At 61.9% G+C, this 17,086-nt stretch overlaps 1 protein-coding gene across 7 annotated transcripts in view; it reads left to right on the top strand.

The window, feature by feature from the left end:
* The window catches only part of TOM1L2 (target of myb1 like 2 membrane trafficking protein), an 84,043-nt gene extending 69,105 nt beyond the window's left edge, over positions 1-14,938 (top strand). Inside the window, exons 13-16 of one of the 7 annotated variants that reach the window (XM_082605322.1) lie at positions 1,390-1,452; positions 5,991-6,050; positions 7,700-7,736; positions 12,095-14,938. In XM_082605322.1, coding sequence (XP_082461448.1) covers positions 1,390-1,452; positions 5,991-6,050; positions 7,700-7,736; positions 12,095-12,294 — 360 coding nt within the window. In that variant the 3' untranslated portion in view covers positions 12,295-14,938. Of the gene's footprint in view, positions 1-1,386; positions 1,453-5,990; positions 6,051-7,699; positions 7,737-8,360; positions 10,945-12,094 lie in introns of those variants that run through there. The other 6 variants (XM_082605321.1, XM_082605323.1, XM_082605324.1 and 3 more) reach the window with 6 other exon arrangements.
* Positions 14,939-17,086: the final 2,148 nt, after the last annotated feature.

Raw genomic sequence — 17,086 nt, 5'->3', positions numbered from 1 at the left:
GCGTTGGGGGGACAGTGGCCCCAGAACAGCTGCCCCCCGGCCCGCCCCATCCAGGGCTACAAAGGGGCAGCGCTCATCTGTCCACTGGAGGGGAGCCTGGCTTCCCAAACACCAGCCCTTGGCCTCCCGCAGCCCCTGTCCAAGTGGCCCGGGCAGGCGGCAGTGCTGAGGCCTGGCGTCCCCGAGAAAGCTCGTGCCCTGGTCCCCATGTCCCTCCCGGCTCAGCCAGCTTGGTGAGGGCCGTGCGTCCCTCTGCACCGGCCACCAGGGGGCGCAGAAGAGCCACCCAGGCTGCAGCTCTCAGTGCCCCGCCCCCCGCAGAACCCATGAGGCCAGGACTGTTCGGTGGCCCAGTGGTCGTGTTGCTGAGGACGGCCCCCCGGCCCCAACTCAGGGCACCAGGGAGCCAGTAAGGCCGGCCCCTCCTCCTGGCCCAGCTGGCCAGGCCGGCCTGGTCAGCTCTCCACTCTGCCTCCAGGGCCTGCCCCGCCGAGGCCAGGAGTGCCCTTCTCTGCCGCTGTCTCTGCCAGTGCCCAGAGTCCAAGCACAGGAATGCAGCCAGCTCCCTGCCCTTCACCCGGGGTGCCTGGCCTGCCTCCTCTTTTCAACGTTTCCACCTGCAGCAGGCAGGCTGCTTCTCGTGTGCCCTGCTTGATGGAGTGATGCAGGGAGCAGGGTTCGTGTGGGCCGTGTGTGTGTGTGTGTGTGTGCCTGTCTGTGGGTGTGTCTTTGCATCTGTGTGCACACACACGTATATGCATCTTCAGGCCTGTACTTCGGGTTATGTTGTTCCATATCCTAAACAATGCTGCCCTGGAAATGAAACCTGGGCCAAGGGAGAAATTAAGAACACAGTAAAGGAGAAAAACCTGTGTAGCCACACCTTCACGATACAACCAAATCAGTAGTTCTAACTTTAAATACTTTTATCATTTAGAAAAGGCAATATCCCCAAATTCATCATTCACATTAAGAGTTTGGAAAAAGAACGCACAGGTAACTGAGGAAAAAGATAATAAGTAAGAAGAAAGTAGAGATGATTGTGCAAAAACTGGTTCTGTGGAGCCGCCCCTCAGTGACCCTGAGAGTCCAGGAGGAGGGCAGCCCCAGGTGGCCTTCTGCGGCCCCAGGAGGTTTCCCAGGGGCGCGGGAACAGGGGTTCAAGTGCGTGTTACCCTCTTGGGGTCCCTGTTACTAAACGCCTCTTCTTTTATCCAGGAGGTAAGGGCATGTTTGGGGGGGTGGGCCGCTGGGTCCCAGCTCCTCAGGTGACAGGGGACCAGCTCTGACAGTGGCTTTTCTGTTTCCATGACATGTGCTATTGCCTTCTTTACCACGGGTCTTGCTGTGACTTTCCTTTCTGGGACTTTTCTGTCCTCGGCCCAGAAGAGAGGTAAAGGTGGGGACTCTGACCTGGAGCCCATAGACAGCTGGCTCATAGCCCAAGGAATGGTGAGAGGTCACCAGCCGCGCTGAGCCCCTTGTCACCACCACCCCCGGCGCTTCCCTCTGTCTTCTCGCGGGTGCCCAGTCTTCCCCTCCTGTCTGTCTCCTTAAGCCGCAGACTTCCAGCCCCAGAAACTCCACCTCTGGTTTTCTGTGGAGGTCCGGGTGTTTGCAGGAGTGAGAGGAGGGCCCTTACCCTCCTTTTACCGTTTCTGGAGCTCTGGGCAGTATTCACTTTTCCAGGATGAGCACAAGTTACTGTGGCCTCTGCTTGGGAGGGGATGTTTCTGAGAGGACAGGCTCAAAGCATCTGACTGGGCAGAGAACTCCGCCCAGCCTGTGAATGTGGCAATCTAGGCCGATGGGGTCTCATCCTGTAATTGTTTGTGCCCACTGTGTCCCCCGGAAGGATATGAGACCTAAAGAAACACACAAACGCTAGTGGGACAGAATAAGAAGGTGCTGGGGATCATACACGCAGTCAGCCTCAGGAAGTAGGGCGTCCACAGCTCCAAGACCCTGGAGGATCCCTCCTGCCTCGTGATCAGGTGGCTCCGAGTCTGTGCACAGAGAGGTCACTTGCTGCAGGCTGCCTGCGGTGCAGGGACGATTTCACCTCTGAGACCAGGGTCTGTGCATGGTGGAGCCTGAGCGGGAGACCTAGACACACCAGGAGGAAGCCTAACTGACCCCTTGGGGCCGGGCCAGCCTGGGGCCAGAGGAGGGCTCTTCAGGCTGGGCCAGCATGCCCGAGCCTGCGGGCAGCACAGGGTCACCTGCCTAAGCAAGTGTGACTAGCTCTCGAGGACACGGCCAAAGGGCTGTCAGAGCCGGGGGCCAGGGTGTCTGCCTGCCCAGCTGGGAGCTGGCGACCCAGCACAGCCGCACTCGGGGGGCCGTCTCCCTCCACCTGCCAGCAGCCCGTCCTGCTTGCTGCACTGGACCCCAAGGACGTTCTTAGGGACATGGGCTAGCCCGGCCCCTTGTTTGCTTCTCTGGGGACAAGCAGGGGCTCTGGCCCACACGTGCGGGTGGCCTTAGAGCAGCGCTCCTGGACACCACGTCCACTCCACTGTCCAAATTGGGAGGATCCAGCCGTGTGTCCTTGTGCCTGTTAGTCCTGCAAAAAATGATACTGCCCACACAGCCGCCCCGCGTGTGGCTTGGCAGCCGGTGGTGGCACCCACCCCTGCCCGGCCCCACCTAGAGCTCCAGTCTCTGACTTCAGAAACAAGCCCGACTAACAGCTAACCCTGTGTCTCACCTGCCCGACTGCAGTGTTTTGTTTTGTTTTCTTTTAAACAACGTATATTAATTGCTTTGCCTCATTTCCCATAGCATAGAAACCCTGAGTCTTTCCAAACCTGCCAAGTACAAATTCTTTACTTGGAAACTTTTTGTACTATTGAGGGAGACCAAAGGGCCTGTAGACTGAGCCTCAGGTTGGGGAGGTGGCAGGAGGACTGTCGGGGGGCAGCAGCCCCTGGAAGCATCGCACCCGAGCGCAGCACTTGGTCCGGCCGCGTTGGAAGTGGTGCAGGTTTCCTTGCGGGGAGGCGTGTCAGGCATCCAGGTTCAGCACCAGGCCCGTTACCGTGGAGGAGAGCCCCAAGAACCTTCTCGAGCAGCCTGCCCAGGGATGGCGGTGCTCTTGCCTCTCCCGGCGGCGGTCGGAGGCCTGTCACCCACACGCAGGGTGCAGCCAGGATAGGTGAAAGAGTATCGGTCGCAGCAGGAACCCAAGGAGGTTAGTGAAAAGTCTGTGGCTGCCCAAGCCCAGGCTTGGGGCGGGGCCCCCTATGCAGACCGGGCGATGCCCTTCCCCTTTGAGCTGGTGACCCTCCTGCCCACACGCAGGGCTGCCAGCCTGAGCCCAGGCTGGCCCACCCCTGCCATGTCCACAGCTGCCCTCCGCCCGCATCCAGCGCCTCAGCCAGCCAGCCCCGTCCAGCCATCCTCGGAGCAAGGGAGTATGGGGGGCCGGTCTGTATCCAAGGGTGTACCCACACGTGCTCCCTTTATTTTTTTCTCGTTGCATCTGTTTCCCTTTCCGTCTCCTTCCTCCAACTCACACTCTGGCAGCCCCCTTGCCCGGGCGATGCTCACCCCAGGGCGTGTGAGAGCCCAGGTCTCTCAGGGTGAGAACGTTGAGGCCTCTCTGGCCTGGGGATGTGCCCGCAGCCGGAGCGGTGACAGAGCAGCTCCTATTTGCAGGGCAGCGTGAGTGTCTAGTGTGTCTGAAGCACCTGGTTTGGGGGCACCGTGCTGCTGGCGCCGTGCTCCCCCATCGATTCCCAGGCAGGCGGCTCGTGAGCCCAGGCTGCATCCAGCCTGGCAGGGCGGCCCATCCCCCCGTCACATGAGCTCTGCTGTCACCCACACCCGACTCCACGTGACACACGCCCTCGGCCAGCGCCTCTCAGTCAGGGCTCGGGCCCCACGGCTCCGGCATCCCTGGGTTTCTGAGTTAGAAACGGAAGCACCCGACTGGAACTGAAGGGCTTTGGGGTCGTGAGTGGCAGAAGCCATCGCCCCGTTTCACAGACGAGGCTGAGGCCCCGAACCTGGGGCTTCTTGGGGCCCCGGAGGTGGGGAGCTCCTGGGAGGGAGCAAGTCCAGCCGAGGAGAGGGAAGAACTGTGCTCCCTCCCCTGACTCGTGGGGGGTGGGCTTGTTTTGAGGGGTAAGGAGCTTCTCACATGTCAGTGTTTATTTTCTGAGCGTGCTGGCTCTCAAGATCGGTCCAGAGGAGAAAACTGAGGCACGATCCCTGGCCCTGAGGGACCAATTCTGAACAGTAACAAAAAAGTTACGAGCAAAACCGGAAGGCCTAAGGCCCATGACACCTTAGTGTCTTTTTTCAAGCTTTGCCACCCGAGGAATCTCCGCTCCTGGGCGGGCCGAGGCTGGTGGGTGTCAGGGGCGCCCCCCCCTGCTCCGGCAGCTGGAGTTGGCAGGTTTCTCCCTGGAGACACACTGACTTCCCACGCTTGGTCCTGGGGATTTGGCGGTGTGGCACGAGTCCTCCCTGAGGCTGGGCGTTCTGGCTTAGGAGCATCATGATCACGAAAATTGGCATCTCCTTGTCATGGGAACGTGTCGGGCAGAAGCCCCGTCAGCAGGCGTAAAACTGGCCGGTCGCACCCTGGATGCCGCTGGTCCCTGCTCCATGGGGAGGGAAGTCGGCTCCAGGTGCTGTCAGCAGCCCCTTGGCGTCCTGCCTGGAGGGAGGACCACATGTTCCTTGTCCCCATGAGTCATTTCAGGGTGGTTTGAACTCCTTGATATGTTTTCATTTCAACATTCTTAAGTCTCCAGTAGGTCAAAGAAATAAAATGGCAACATAGACAGAATCTCTCTAATCTGATCGAGGTTGGCCTGAGCCTCTCTGAAACACGTGTGGAAGCCAGAGGAGGGTCTGCCGGCCCGGCTATGTGACATTGGGGTGAACCCAGCTACAGACACAGTGCAGGCAATTTTTCTAGAAATAGTGAGCTTGTGAGTGAGTCCCAGAAGGTACATCCAGACCCAGCCGAGGTGAGGATGCAGGTCACCTCGATCAAGGACCATCCACTCGTTTCTCTAGTCTGGGAGCCAACATTTCATTAACGTGGCTTCGAAGGGGTTAAAGGTTACTTTTACTTCTTATCACATTATCATTTTATTATGTCTGACAGCAGCTTAACTATTTCTAGCCAGATAGATTTTCAGGCCCTTGGCATGGGTGGCCCAGGCGTGGACAGGGCCCAGGCACCAGAGGGGTGCCTCCTTTGCTCAGGACCCTGGTCTCCCCCTCCCAACCGCTCCCCTGCTACCCCCGCACCCCCCACTCCCCTGCTTTTCAGTTGCACTTCTTTTCTTTGATGCTGGGGCCACAGACAGCCACTGAAAGCTGGGAGAAAAGGGTGGGATGAGAGGAAGCTGCTGCATTCGGGCTGCTTCCTGATTCTTCCACTAAAGAGACACAAAGACAACCAAAGCCCCCGGTCCCTTTTGTCATCAAAGCCCTTGCTTTGGCCTGTGTCTGCTGGTGGAGGAATGTGCCGGCCTGCTGTGGGCCAGGCCACACCCAGGCCTGGGTGCCCTTCCCACTCAGAAATGCCCCAGGACACCATCCTTTCAGTGAGCGAGCCTGGACCACCTGCCCCCTGCCCTGCCCTGCCCTGGGCGGACGGCCACGCGGCCGCCCCCGTCCTGTCGGGGCCGGGACTGTCGCAGATGGAGGGGCTCCACACCGGCCTGCAGGCCGGTGCCCCAGGGCTGAGAGGCGGACACACTAGTCAAAAAGTTATCCACTGAAGAACGCGTACTGCGCCTCCCTCCCCACTGCGTCCTGTCCCGTCCCATCGCTGGCCCCGCTTCCTAGAGCTGCTGCTTCCCTCACCTGCCATCTCACACGCGGCTGCCTGCGTGCCCGCCTGCTGTGCCAGCGTGTTCTGCTCTGTGTACGTCTGGCTCCGTCGGGCTGCTTGGGTTGACGTGTCCGCTGTTCTGTCTCCCCTGCCTGGCCACGGGCTGCCTGGCCGCTGCCTGCCGCTTCCATAGATCCCCGTGGTGCAGCCGTCTGTCATGGACGACATTGAGGTGTGGCTCAGGACCGACCTGGTGAGACTCGATTTTTCTATCTCGTGTGGGGAGTGGCGAGGCCCAGGCGCCTCTGAGGACAGAAGGCCTGGGGGCCGGCGTGGGGCCGCTCCCTGGGGAGGTGGAGGAGGGGAGGCCGGGCAGGCGCCCCTGGGGTCCGCACCTGCTCGGCTGGCCACACCGCCCCCAAGACGCACACTGTTCCCAGTTTACTGAGGTTTCAGGTGTGTGTGTGCTTGGGTCCTTTTGGTTTTGGGTTTTTGTGCGCTTTTTAATTTATATTTTTATTTATTTATTTTTTTGGTTTTCATTTTTTTTTTTAATTGTGAAATGTACCCAGAGACATTTTTTTCTTTTAATTGTGAAATTTACACAGACATGAGTTGGTGGGTTGTTTTTGTGGTTTTTTTTGGTGTTTGTTTTTTAATTCACTCTCATCCCCCTTCCCCAGCATCTCCTGGTATCTTGTATTTAATGGTTCCAGGGACCATTGTCTTTATACCCAGAGATGGGCAGGAAGGTTAGGACATTGTGCAGCTGGCAAGGGCAGCCGGTCTGAGAGGGCAGGGCTGTGCTGGCCGGTCCCCCGCTGCCCCCCGCCAAGCACTCTCACCACCACCCGCAGCCCTCCACCCCGGGGCTGGTGAAGAAATGCACCTTGGGAGGGGAGGTGTTTGTCCATGGTCACGGCTGGTGGGACTCTCCCCGTGACCTAGGACAACTCGTCTCTTGCTTCTTGCTGCCCCCCTCAGGACACCCCCCCAACTAGGACGGCAGACCTCAGCCCCCAGACCTCAGCCCCCAGGACGGGCTTCCTGCCGCTCCGGGCCAGCCCCCAAACCCCCCACCAAAGCCGGGCTTTCCGAAGACTCGGGTGCCATGCCAGGGGAGGAGGGGCCCCCCATTACACCTTTCCCAGGGAATGCCCGGAAAGAAACAGCTCCCATCTCAGAGCAGGCAGGCCAGGGCCCCCACCTCACGGGGGCCACCCGCGCTTGAGGGCCAGGGACCTCCCAGCCAGGCGTGCGGCAGGTCAGGGACAGAGCCAGGAAGGAAGCCCGGGCCGTGTCTGCTTCCCCATCACTGTCTGTGCAGAGTTCCCAGTGGCCCCCACGTTCCCACACAGAATTGACCCCCCAGAGCCTCCCCAGTGACGGCATCGGGGTGCAGGAGGACGCTGGCGCCGCTCCCAGGAGGCTGCAGCCGAGCAGCCCCCCTGCCAGAGCGCCGCAGGGCCCGGCCCCATGCTTCCAGGCCTCACGCGGTTCCCAGCTGCTGGCGTGGCCATGACCTCCCAGCGCCCTGTGGCTGCCCGCGAGGGGACGCCCAGTGGAGGAACGCCCGGGGCCCTGGCTGCCTGAGGCGCAGCCTCCTCCTGGCCGCCCTGCAGGCCTGCCCCACGGCTCAGCCGGAGAACGAACCTGAACCTTTTAGAATTTTTGCTTTCTGACCCTTCTGGGGGATCACAACCTAGAACCTACTCTTTTTGTTTTTACTTTTTAAAAACAAAGTTTCTGTGTCTCTGATAAGACGAGAGCTGTGCTTTGCTCTTACAGAACTCGGGGGGGACGGGAAGTAGGAAGTTTTGCTCGGGTGCCGCCTTGGGGTGGCCGAGGGTGGGAGCGGCAGCAGGGCGGGCGGGTCCTAATGCCCTCTCTGCTCTCCCACAGAAGGGCGACGACCTGGAGGAGGGCGTCACGAGCGAAGGTAGGCCTGCCCCCCCCCCAACCCGTTGCTGCTGTGCCCGCCCCAGGCTCTGGGAGCCCCCCCGCCCCCTGCCATGCTGCCTGGGTGGGCCTCCCCTGTGGGCTCCTGGGCTGTGTCCCACCCAGACCTTGTGCTGATGAGAGAGGTGCCACAGCTGGTGAACAGTAGGCACAGTTGCCTGCACTGCTGACCAGTTTGCCCCCGCCAGATGCTCAGTGCAGCTGAAGCAAGACACATGCCATGCAGTCAGCAGGGCACACAGGGAACCCCTGGGCCTGGCACCCTGTGGCCGCACAGCTGGGCCCCTCTGCAGGCACAGAGCCCTGCTTGGTGGGTGTGGGGGGCTTTCCCTGCCAAGTTCAAGGAGGAACTCACCCCTCCAGCTCCCCCTGCCCTGCCTCCTATGCTGATCTGGACGATGGAAAAGCTCCACGTCAGTGGTGGGGCAGGAATCCTAACTGGCACCCCCCACCCCGCCGGCTTGTGACAGGTTTCCTGCTCGTCCTGGTGGTGGCAGAGGAGGAAAGGGGGCGGGTGCTCTGTGGGGAGCAGGTGGGCGTGGCTGTTGGAGCCTCAATGCAGCTGAGCCCTTACCAACCCCGCCGGCCTTGCTTTGTGTTGTAGAGTTCGATAAGTTCCTTGAAGAAAGGGCCAAAGCTGCAGAAATGGTTCCCAACCTCCCCTCTCCCCCAGCGGAGGCTCCGGCCCCGGCCTCAAATCCCTCCAGCCGGAAGAAGCCGGAGCAGTCAGAGGACGCCCTCTTTGCCCTGTGAGCTGTCCTGTGGTTGGGCCCCCCCACGGCAGGTCACCTCTAGCTCCCCCCATCCACACCAGGCACTGGCCACTCTTCCCATCCCCAGCCCCCACCTGGTCCTGCGCTGCTGTGTCTCCATGGAAACGCCACTGTGTTTGCTCCCAGGCCTCCTGCTAGTCAGGACCAGCGTTAGCCACCCTCTCTGTGGGCGGCGGGACAGCGTCGCTGTAGCCACAGCCCCTCAACTTCTGCTCTTCCTGCCCACCAGCTCCCTCTGCCTGTTTCTTCCCAGGAAGAGCCCATAGCTGGTCCAGCACCAGGCAGGCAGTCCCTTTGGGTCTGTTCCTGAGCAGTTCCTCTGGTCACCTGCACACAGAGAAGGGGCTCAGGCCCCAGCCCCTTCCCCGGCGTGCCCTTGCCCAGTTCAGTGGGCCTCTCCTGCCCTCCCGTGACCCACTGTGTCCCAGAAAGGGCAGGTCTGCACCTGCGGGCTTGGTCGCCCTCCCCGGACTGCTGCTGCCTGCTGAGCATCGGCACTTTAGAAGGCTCTGTGGATGCCCACGGGTGGCGTCTCTCACCTGCCATGTGCTTGACCCTTTCTTCATACTCAGCTGCTAGCCCAGACCCACGTCCGAGCTGGCTCAGTAGCCGAGCCTGGGACCAAGGGGTCCCCCGCGGGCCTGCATGCTCCTGGTGTGGGCAGAGCCATGGGCTGTCGGGAGGGCAGCTCGCAACCCTGGCCGGTCAGCTCTTGCAGAGATAACACTACTGTCTCCAAGCTGCCCCTGTGCGCCGCAGGCCCTGTGGCCGCCCCACCTGTTGGGGGGCCTGCACAGTGAGGGCTGGCTCCGGCCAGCTTGGGAGAGCTTTGCACATTGGTGAATGTGCTTCGGCCTGGTCTGGGGCAGCCTCCACGCCTCCGCCTCCAGGGCCCAGCAGCAGGCGGTGTTGCACCCCAGGCGAGATCCCAGTGACCGAAGGCCCCTGCACTCTATGGGGCGGGGCCTTAGCCTCCCCTGCAGACTGTCCTGAAGCCTGAACTCCTCCCACCCCAGACCCGGCACCCAACCAACCTAGGAGGGGCTGGCGACACCCACTCCTGTCTTGGGTCCTTGCTGGTATCTCGGGCCATAGGCAGGGTACTAGCTGCTCGGCCCAAGCCCGGTCCAGCCTGAGCCGCCCTGTGCTGTGGCCCAGAAGAGCAAACACACTGCTGCCGCAGCTTCTGCCAGCCTGTGAGACCAGGTCCAGGTCAGCGTTCCAGCACGCGCTGCCTGGGCGTCGGGGCAAGACCTGGCCGGGCCACCTGGTGGGCCTGGCCCGCGGTGTGGTCAGCCCTTCCCACCTGGCAGCCCAAGCAGAGAAGAGGCTGGGCCTGACACAGGCCGGGATCAGTGCCGCCGTGGGCTCCAGGGGGAGCGTTTAGGACGGGGCTGGAGGGCTGTGCGGGGCACCGGCAGGAGCAGGTGGGGAAAGCGGGGTGCTGCCCGCCTGGGACCCTCACCCAGCCTGGCACCCTGCAGCTTCCTCTGGAGAGGACGCCTGGGGTCCGGCTGGGGCTGTCACACTCCAGTTCCTCAGAGGGCGCTCAGGAAGTCCCCACCACGGAGCTGGGCCAGCCTGCCTGCACCCTGCCCCGCCCCGACCCTTACACAGCTGCACCCCTCTCCTCGGCATTTCCAAGGGCGGGGCCCCGAGGCTGGCGTGGATGCTGAGCGTCTGAAGTTGGCCGACTTGAGCTGCACAGAAGGTGGCTGGGTGGCCCGGTTGTCCCTGGCGACCCTGGCTGGTATCCCCGGGCCTTGGGCACAGCCTGGGGAGCGTATCTGTCTGAGGGCGGGGGACAGTGGGCCTCGGGTGGTCAGTCCCATGGGAGCTGCGGCAGCCAGGCCCAGCGTCCGCTGAGGGAGGAGCCAGCCTCCCACCCGGCGAAGCAGGGAGCCCAGGGGTCTCCCGATGGAGGGTGAAGTGGAGACATACCTGCCCAGGGAGGCCCCGCAAAGCTGCCCCCCAGCTCCAGCTGCTCAGCCAGGCACAGCTGAGAGACGTGGGGCCACCGGGGCGGCGGGTGATGGCGGCCTTGCTGGCTGTCCCAGCTGGAGCTGCCCCTCTGCTCGCCCATCAGGTCACAGCAGCCTGCCCCACCTGTAGGCCGGCCTGGGAAGCAGGTGCCCGGGACGGTGCTGCTCAACCCTTCCTGTCCTGAGCCGTAGGCGCCCTGGGCCCCCCCCCCCGCTGGCTCCCTTCCACCTGGGGGGCACGGCACTCGGGAAGGGAAGCTGGCCAGAGACTTCCGCCCTGGGGAGTGGGACCCCCCCCAAGCCACCAGTCTCTCCACCAGTGTTAGACATCACAGATACAGCATGTACTTAATTACACAACATTATTGCTGGGATTCCTTATAAGCACTAATTATACCTGATTATAGGTTAAAATATTTATTTTGTCAAGATATTTTCTTGGGGATGTGTTTAACCTTTTCTGTGTTGTGTGCTGAGATGTGAACACTAACCCTCTCCTCCTGCCTTTCTGGCCAGTGGGCACCAGCAAATGACACTGAGTGCAGTGTGACCTGGGCACTGGCGGGCCTTTGGCCAGCCTGCCCCAGAGTGGCCCCTGCCCGGGACCCCCAGGCACCATGCAGGCCGACTGGCCCAGGTGACACGTGAGCAACTGGCTTATCTGCACGCGCGGGACAAGGGCCGCAGAGCTGCAGCGGCTCGTCACTGGCCAGGCCAGAGGGCAAGGTGGCCGTCTGCCGTCCATCCTCCTGTCTCTCTGTCAGCCCCCTCAGTGTGAGCGGCCGTGCTGTCTGCCCTGGGCCACGCTGCCTTGGCTCGCTGCCCTCCCCCTCCTCACCCAGGGTCCAGAGCAAGGGGCCTGGGGAGCCGTGAGGCCTGGCCCTTCACTCAAGGCCTGAGCAGGGAGAGGGGACGGGTGACAGCAGGTGCCCAGACTCGGCTCTTCCCGCCCCTTCCTGCTGCCACAGCCCCGCTCGCCTCCGCATGCTTCTAAGTCCAGCCCAGCCTTCCGGAGGGGCCGAGGGGGCTGTGGGCTGGCGAAGGGGAAGCACCGTGGGGGACTGACGCCAGGTCCGGGCCCCTCCCCCGTCCCCGACGTGGGTAGAGCTGGCTTCGCCACCCGGGCTGAGTGTGTGCACCCAGAAGATGCCCTGTGGCCCCCGCCTCTCGCAGTGCCCTGCTCCAGCCCATGCTGTCCCTGGGGCACCCTGGGAACAGCTGTCGACCCCGGAATCTCACTGCGTCTCTCCAGGCACTCCTGGAGGAAGTGGGGGGGGGGGCGGATATTTATTTCCTCGAGTTTGCACTTGATTTGTGAGGGTTCTCAGGTTGGTTGTCCGGCGTCCCCCAGCCTGGCGGTCCGTCACAGTCTCTGCTGGCAGACTCCTGTCTCTAGAGGGGAGTCAGCGACACCAGAGCATCTGTCTACCCACTGGCTCTCCTTCCAGACATGTCTGTCTAGTTTGGGATCTTGCATGTAAAATAATCCACAATAAACAAACAGACTCTTGCTGTGTGATCTCTGTCAAGTCGGTGGTGACTGTCCGGAGGGCCAGCCAGATCTGACCACCTACTTTCTCTAGGCAGCGGTGGAGTGGGCCCTGCTGGAGGGAGCAGCCAGGGAAGCTCGCCACCACACCCGGCCCCGGCCATGCCCAGGCGGCCGAGCAGCCCCTACCCTGGAAGCCCCCTCCCCCCGACCCCGTGCCTGTCCCTGCTTGGCCACCCTGGGGCACCGCCTGCTTTGGGGGCGTCGGTTGGAGCAGCTGTAAACCCGCCATAGCCTGCCTGACAGCTCAGACCAGGGGCCGTGGTTCTTCCTCCATCTCTTACCGGGTCCCAGGAGCATCCAGGCCTGAGCCACCTCCTCAGCGCCCTCCGCTGGGCTCCCCGAGCGTGGCTGGCTGCTGGATCTGAGAGCCACTGCTCCCCTTTTCTGGAACAGCTTTACTGAGATGTAGTTCACGTAACATGAATTCACCCATTTAAAGTGTATGATTAGGGACTTCCCTGGTGGCACAGTGATTAAGAATCTGCCTGCCAATGCAGGGGACATGGGTTCGAGCCCTGGTCTGGGAAGATCCCACATGCCGCGGAGCAACAAAGCCCGTGTGCCACAACTAATAAGCCTGCGCTCTAGAGCCCGTGAGCCACAACTACTGAGCCTGCGTGCCAAAACTACTGAAGCCCTCGTGCCACAACTGCTGAGCCCACGCACCACAACTACTGAAGTCCTTGCGCCTAGCGCCTGTGCTCTGCAACAAGAGAAGCCATCACCATGAGAAGCCTGCGCACCTCAACGAAGAGTAGCCCCTGCTCGCCACAACCAGAGAAAAGCCAGCGTGCAGCAACGAAGACCCAACGCAGCCAATAAATAAGTAAATAAATAAATAAAATGAGAGAAGCCACCGCCATGAGAAGCCCGTGCACCACAGCGAAGAGTAGCCCCCCCGCTCGCCACAACCAGAGAAAAGCCCGCGTGCAGCAATGAAGGCCCAACGCAGCCAAAAATAAATTTATTTTAAAAAAAAAGTATGATCAGGTAGTTTTTAGCACATTCAGAGTTGTGAGCCCCTCACCACAATTTTAGAGCATCTTCATCACCCCAAAAGAAACCCCTACTCTTTAGCAGTTACCCCCCTCAGCCCCCTGTCCCTTTTAAAAAGGGTTCGCGTCTCCTCTCCTGTGCTGGGAGCTGGGCGCTGCTGCAGGCGGCGGTCCTCTGGGAAGCAGAGGACCCTGAGCCTCAGGGGCCGTGGGGGGCCTATGCCTTTTCCAGGTGGCTTAGGGGAGGTGGGGAGCCCTTTAATCCCTTCACCTCCCAGGGTTCAAGGATGCACCTTCAAGTGGGATGGACTCATCAAGCCCCCAGGCAAGCCTGGAATAAACGCAGAGACATCTGCCCACGTCTCGTGCAGGTGAGAACACCAAGGCCCGTACTTTTGCCTGGGACCAGCAGCAGAACCCCGCTCAAACTCAGCCCTTGGGCCTCCCGGACCAGGGCCACGGAGGAGTGGGCAGCGAGGGCACTGTCTCCGTCTCCATGGCCAGCAAGGGAGCTTCCCCCCGCCCCCCACACCAGTCCTTCTGGGAGGGCAGCTCAGGAGGGGGCCGCCATGCCTGCTGATAGGAGACTAGGGCCACGTTCAGACCTCTGCCAGCTCAGGTGGGCCTCAGTTGGAGTGAGATAGAGGCCCTGCGCCGGAGGAGTCTGGGAGCGGCCTCTGCAGTGTGGGCCCCCATCCCTGTGAACGGAAGGCATGTCCCCTGTGCAAGGCGCTGTGTCCCTGACCCGTGCACAGTGAGTTGGCCCTGAGACTCCACCGTGGACTTGCCACGATGCCACGGGCTTTAGCCCGTGTTCCTGAGAGCCCGCGGCGTGCCTGGTTCTACCCTCAGGGAGCTCGCAGCCTGGTCCAGTTCCCAGAATCAAGGACACTTTGCAGCCAGGAAGCCCTGGAGCCCTCTTCCAGGGCTTGCAGGGCAGGGAGGCCCTGGGGGAGCAGCCAGAGACTGGGGAGACGGGCAGTGTGGGAGCACCGTGGGTCCGCTCATGGCTCATGGCCCCCTGCCTGCCAGTCCCCCACTGAAACACCGGAGGAGGAGTCTTTCTACAGCCACCCCTCTTCCAAGGAAAGATTCTCTTTGGGGTCCTGAGGGGCCAGGGTGGGCAGACAAGAGGACTTGAACAGGCACGACTCACCCAGAAATACCCTTTGCTGCAGAGGAGCCCCTGCCAGCTCTTGCTGGGTGGACTTCAGGGGGCCTATGCAGGGGGTCCAAGCCCTCAGCACCAGGGAGTCCATGGGAGGTGCCATTCCCTCCCCACCCCTGCCTGGGGCTGCAGGCCTGGGGCAGGTCCCTGAGCTCTGGATGATGTGAGAAATGGAGTCATGGGTAGTTAACCCAATGCCTCCAGGGCCCTGCCTGGGTGGATCCCAGGGATGGAGGGGACTGGGGAAGCTCACAGGCCATTGTAGCCTGCTGTTGCCAGATTGTCCCATTTTCCAAGAAAAGCCAGGAATCCAGCCTTCAGGTGAAATGTACATTTGACAATGGACTCAAAATCAGAACCCGTGTATACTTGGATGTGGCCCATGGGTGTCAGCTGATGCCTCACTCTCCATGTCTGTAAGGCCCACCCCTCATGTGCTGCAGACCTTGGGGTTCAAGCAGCTCTTCTGTGGAGGGTTTACTGCCAGAGAGGCTCAGAGAGAGCTAGAAATGACTTGCACAGCGCATAGTAGAGGGCAAACTGGCATGAGAACACAAGGTCATCTAGGACCAGAATCATCCATGTCAAGGGCCGTGTGGTTCCATTATGTCTGATGCGGGGGTGGGGGGAACCCAAGGCTCCCTGCTGGCTCTGTGTGGCCTCGGCCACAGCTGGGCAGGTCCCAGCTCAGCTGCTGCAGAATGAAGGACAAACGGGCAGGTGGGTGGCAAGGGGGCTCCAGAAGTGGGGAGGGGTCTCGGTAGCCTGTGAAGCTACGCCCAGTGCCGGCAGCCCTGGCAACTCCCGTGCCTGCCCCGCCACCCATCCCTGAGCTCGGGCAGCGAGGACATGGCTTGGCCCTGCCCGTGCTGGACACCTGCCCAAACGGCTCTGAACCCGCAGAAGATGTCCCTGCGCCTCTCGGACGCCCGGGGCAGAAGTGAGCCCGGCCTCACAGTTGGCACACGGGGACGGGTGGGCCGGGGATCGGGACTGGGCGGGACGCCGGCTCTGGGCCGGGCCGGGCCGGGCCGGGCCGGGCCGCAGGGCGGGGCGGGGCGGGGCGGGGCGCCCGGGTCGGTCAGGCGGCGCACGTGACCCGGCCGCAGGGAGCCGGGCGCTGACGCCGCGTCACCCCACCCGAGGCCGCGCGCCCATTGGCTGCGCCGCGGGCCGGGGCGGGGCTCGGCCGGCCGGCGCCCCCAGCCGGCGCCCCCAGCCGGCGCCCCCGCCGCTCCCGGAGCGCGTCCCCGCGGCCTCGCTCTCCTCACCTGTGAAATGGGATGCCGTCCTACCGGGGAGTAAGGGGTTAATGCGGACGCGCGCAGCCCCGGCACGCGGCGCGGTGCGAGCGCAGAGCCCCTGGGAGGGTGGGGTAGGGGCTCGCAGAGGAGCAGGTTCCCCAAAGAGCCGCAGCCCCAGCCTGCTTTCCCAACCCTCCCCCTGGAAGCTTGCCCGGCTGGTCTCAGGCTGTGCAGCGAAGCGTGGTCTCTTTGGTGGCAGATCCTTACCCCCTCCCACGACTGGACCCTACAGGAGGCTTCAGCCAGGCTTCACTGCAACTGGCGGCTCGAGTCCAGGTCTCCATTGGCCTTGCCTCACCTTCTCTCCCGAACTGCTGCAGTTATGCGTGCATATTGACTGAGTGTGCTCTTTACATATGCGGTAAACGCGTCTAAAGGACAGTCAGGCAGGTCTGTCGTGACCATGACTCCAACAAACCTTACTTGCCTCTGCGGAGTGACGGCAGGAAGGGGTGTTCTCATTTGACAGAGACTCAGAAAGGTGAAGTAAGTGGTTCCAGGCCACACAGCAAGCAGGCGAAAATCCGGACCTGCTTCCTGACTCTGAGAAGGTGGTCTTCAGGCTTCACTTAGCACCCCCTCCTCTCCCCGGGAGGGGCTGTTGGAATTTTCAGGGAAGCCACCGGATTCCCAAGGCCCGCTGGGTGCTTGGCTCCTACTTGGGTCGGGGGGAGTCTCAGGCGTCAGGATGCAGGGGGCTGAGAAGGGGGATCCCTCTGTTCCCCAGCAGAAGTTCATCCGGAGGGCCAGGCCCTGGGGGGGGGGTCCTTGAGCAGGGCCACTTGGGGAACAGATGTAGTTTGGAGGCCCCCGGGGCCTGGCCACCCTTGTTCTGGGTAATTTTCCATAGCAGCCATTTCCGGGAGGGGAACAAAGAGCCCTGCGTGTCCGGGCTGAGCCTCAGGGACTTGGGCCTCCAAGGCCTCTCTTGGCCTGGGCACCCCCCCTTCCAAAGTACGCCACTAATTTCACTCTGTCAGAGGGTGTGGCCAGACAGGCTGTATCTGGAGCCTGAGCAAAGCAGTACTCGGGATGGCTGGATTCACTGAGGCAGGGGGCTAGGGAAGCCTGGGGATCCAGGCCTTTGATAAGTTTCCTTGGCTGCCCCTACCAAGGGTGCCTCTCTGCTTGCATACCTCCAGGGACAGGGAGTTCACTGCTTTCCCACTTTCAGTACCTGATGTTAGTTCTGGTTTATCTCAATCCACCTCATTAGACCCCTCCCTTGCCACCTAGCTCTGACCCCAATCCACAGGACCCAGGGTCCAGGGTCCAGCCCTCTCCCCAGCCTAGCTGCCTCCTCTGACCTGGCCCCAGCCTGTCATGATCCAGGACAAGGTGGCCCAGGTCTAAAGCACAGTCTGCTCCTTCATCCCAGCTGCTCCTAGGGACAGACACCGAGATGTGAGTCTCTCCCTAGGATCAACTGGATGGGAGATGGGAGTCAGATGGCCTTGGGGCCCAGCCCTGTTGCTGCCCCAAGTAGCTGTGCGACCTCGTGCAGGTTAGCTCCTGAACTCCATGGGTCTTCCTGTCCTCCTCGGTGCGGAGGCCAA

Source organism: Mesoplodon mirus, assembly GCF_964341445.2.
Source record: "Mesoplodon mirus genome assembly, chromosome: 18".
NCBI classification, from domain to species: domain Eukaryota; kingdom Metazoa; phylum Chordata; class Mammalia; order Artiodactyla; family Ziphiidae; genus Mesoplodon; species Mesoplodon mirus.
The sequence above is the reverse complement of the archived record's forward strand: the minus strand, read 5'-3'. Positions and strand labels throughout refer to the sequence as shown.